The 3,011-nt window shown below is 44.2% G+C and overlaps 1 protein-coding gene across 3 annotated transcripts; it reads left to right on the forward strand.

Annotated features, from left to right (window-relative positions):
• The first annotated feature begins 322 nt into the window (after positions 1–322).
• LOC147611128 (zinc finger CCCH domain protein) lies at positions 323–1,438 on the forward strand. 3 transcript variants are annotated; one of them, XM_086785792.1, is made up of 3 exons: positions 323–489; positions 581–722; positions 1,078–1,101. In XM_086785792.1, the coding sequence occupies exons 1-2, from the start codon at positions 403–405 to the stop codon at positions 716–718; spliced, it is 225 nt and encodes a 74-aa protein (XP_086641918.1). In that variant the 5' UTR covers positions 323–402; the 3' UTR covers positions 719–722; positions 1,078–1,101. The 3 variants fall into 3 exon arrangements, with proteins under 3 accessions (XP_086641918.1, XP_086641917.1, XP_086641915.1); XM_086785791.1 differs by lacking the exon at positions 1,078–1,101 and adding an exon at positions 1,133–1,438 and having other exon boundaries at positions 324–489; XM_086785789.1 differs by lacking the exon at positions 1,078–1,101 and having other exon boundaries at positions 328–489; positions 581–850.
• The last annotated feature ends 1,573 nt before the right edge of the window (positions 1,439–3,011 follow it).

Genomic DNA, 3,011 nt, shown 5'->3' on the forward strand with positions numbered 1-3,011 from the left:
AACCAGCTTCTTCTTTCTATGGACTTCCCATCTCAACACACTTCCAAGTCCCCCTCCCCCCGGTATGCTAGAGAGCTAGCTAGTACTGATAATTGAGGGCCATCCAACATTTTATAGGCATATTTTGGTAGCACATGGGTCGACCACATACACCCCACGTGAGGGGCATGTAGATCCTTTCTCACAATTGTTTTTACAGACCATTAATATCAAATGACTTCTTAGGATAATGAGTCATGAGGTGTGGACCTTGCGTTGTTTACTTCTTTTGCTTCAAAGTTGCATGAAATCGTCTTTATTATATGCACACATTCACACACACGTACCTACATTGTTTCCCCCCGCTCTCTCTCTCTCTCTCTCTCTCTCTCTCTCTCTCACAGTGTTTTCTTTTTGTGTCTGATGGGTCAAGAAAGCATACCTGAGCAGCCCGTTGCCGCTCGAACCGCCATCACTGCGTCGCAATTCAGTCTATGGAAGCAAAAGAAGGTAGGCTCTTGTTGTTGTTTTTTCAATCCAAAATCTCATTCACGAACAGGGTCAATCCCAAGACAGCGTTCTGCGTAATGGGTTGTTACAGGATGCCGACGCATCTGCCAAAGCAGCAGAGATGGCAAGAAAAAGGGCTGAAGACATCGCGGCAGGCCGAGTCCGAATGAATGGCAAGGAGCTCTTCCAACACGAGCCTTGGGTTTTCGATGAGACCAAATTTACCTGACCATGTAGGCACATGCTACTTTCTATTATCAGCATAATCTTTGTACTGATCACATGCTGCACCTTTTGTTTTAGAAAGATGGATGCAGTGAGTGCTAGTTTTGCAATTAAATAATTGCTTTATTTTATGCCAGTTTTTATGCTTTCTTTCTTTTGAATGGGTACTAGCATACTCCTTGGGGCATGCAACATGCTATCTGCATAATCTTTTCTGGGTCTTTGATGATAATACAAAATTTAAGTAGCCATAAAGGCATTACATCTGCATAATATTTGTATGGTTTCTTCTAATTGTCTTCAAATGCGTGTTAGTGTTGTAATTTTGTAACTGCTTTATGCTATGCTGGTTTTTGGTTTAAGGATGAGTGCTAACATGCCCTAGTGGCATGCATACGTGAAATTACATCCCTTCAAGGTGTGACACGACAAGATTCAGCAGTGTGATGCGGCATGCATATGTGAAATGACACCCCTTCGAGGTGTCACGTGAACAAGATTCGTTATGGCTTCAGCAGTGTGATCTGGGCTGTGTGTCTAGACGTGCATTACTTGCAACTCCCCTTTGTATACCAAAGCCGTAGTTCAGCCATGATATGTTATCGGACATATGGTCTGGCTCAAAACATGATCCATTGTGTTAAGGTTACTTGAGGAAATACTTATCAATTCAACTGTAGTGCATTGTGTTAAGGCTACTTGAGGAAATACTTATCAATTCAACTGTAGTGTCAGGCACTTTAGATAGTTGTCTTCTTTTTTTGAACTGCCGACTATGGTGATGCTTCTCACTTAGGGATAATATTACTGCTTTGAATTGAGCCTTCTTTGGCTGGCATATCCACCATGTCAATGATGCTCAATCAGTTCACTTGTACGGTCAGGTACTGGAGACTTCAGTTGTCCACTCCCTTTGAACTAGTCATGTCTATGTAGAGTTCTGACTTTGTGAAAAACTGAAGGGGTTTTATGATGTTGCTTCTCATTTTAAAGATGTACCAACACTTTGAATTGACTTTTCTTTGTTTAGCACATCCTTTTGCTGGTTGCCACACAAGTTTTACCACTCAATGATTCCACTAGTATATACCATTATTGGGTTTCAACAAGCCGGTGCATAACAAAAGCGAGGTGCTGTCAAATACGTCTTGCTGAATAGGGACTGACATCTCAAATGTAATGACTGAAGCTGAAGTTGTCATGACCCCGTGAAAGTGGAACAGCATAAGTGTGAGCATGGTGGTTGGTGAGCAAGATAAATGTAAGATAAATTTTTAAAGATGCATACTTGGGTGTCCGGACAAAAGAAATATGTGTGGACAGCCCCAAGTATGAATGGGGACCAAGGTTTTTAAGTTTCTAAGGTTAATAAATCTTGGGTGGCCCTTAGAAAGTTTAATAAACTTTAAAGGGCCCTAAGATATTTATGGAGGGAGGGCTACTCCACTTTTGGAGTACATGCCTCCTTTCCATCTCTCTCTCTCTCTTGCTTTTTGGAGAAGAGGAGTCAGCTGGCTGCGTGGAGAGTACTACTGGCTGCGCTGCGTGGAGGGGAACTGGAACTGGTCACCTGCAGGAAACTGGACACACACGTGTGCTGCAGGTGCAGACCTGTATGGACAGGTACATGCGGGTACTGACAGTCCTGTCCAGCAGGTACAGGCGGGTACAGTTCAGTCCTGTACAGCTGGTACAGGCGGCGCATCACAAGGGCAGCCGCAAGTGCATACGGGTATAGACAGGTTTAGTCCGGCTGCTGCTGACTGGCTGACGTAGGCGGCTGCAGGTACAGTTCTGAGGCGGTGTGTGCTGCAAGTACAAATCTGTACGGACAGGTGCACACGTGTTCTGCAGAGTTGTTGACACAGGCGGCTGCAAGTACAGACTGGTACGGTCAATCCATCCAGTGCAGAACTGCGCATAACAGTTAGTAAACTCTGAACATATCTTTCTCTCTTTCTTTCCACTGGCTTATGTCTGCTACAGAGTTGTTTCTTCTGGCCCTTTGTGAGAGGAGGGGTATGGCAGTTTGAAGGGTGGAAACAGAGTTGGACAATGGATTTGTACTTGGGCTGAGTTTGAAGCCATGAACATGAACAGCCAGATGCGTGCTCAAGGCTGCCGTGTTGTATTGTCTTGGTTGATTAGAGGAGACCACAGTGTGTTGCTTTCGTGGGACACAGATCTGTATGTGAATCCTCTATGCTAAGAGGTCTTGAGGGCTGCCAGATTGGACATGCAGGTTTACTTTCCTTGACTGGCTTTGTTGTACTCAGTTAAACTTTCCATTGAATTTT

This window comes from Cibotium barometz, chromosome 48 (assembly GCF_041138505.1).
Source record: "Cibotium barometz isolate CiBa-2024 chromosome 48, ASM4113850v1, whole genome shotgun sequence".
In the NCBI taxonomy this organism is placed as follows: Eukaryota; Viridiplantae; Streptophyta; class Polypodiopsida; order Cyatheales; family Cibotiaceae; genus Cibotium; species Cibotium barometz.

What these genes read in the sequence shown, in the direction of transcription:
- LOC147611128 (XM_086785792.1), top strand. Translation starts at nt 403, where the DNA reads ATGGGTCAAGAAAGCATACCTGAGCAGCCCGTTGCCGCTCGAACCGCC. An exon ending in GTCTATGGAAGCAAAAGAAG is followed by an intron (nt 490 to 580) that starts GTAGGCTCTTGT and finishes GGGTTGTTACAG; the next exon opens with GATGCCGACGCATCTGCCAA.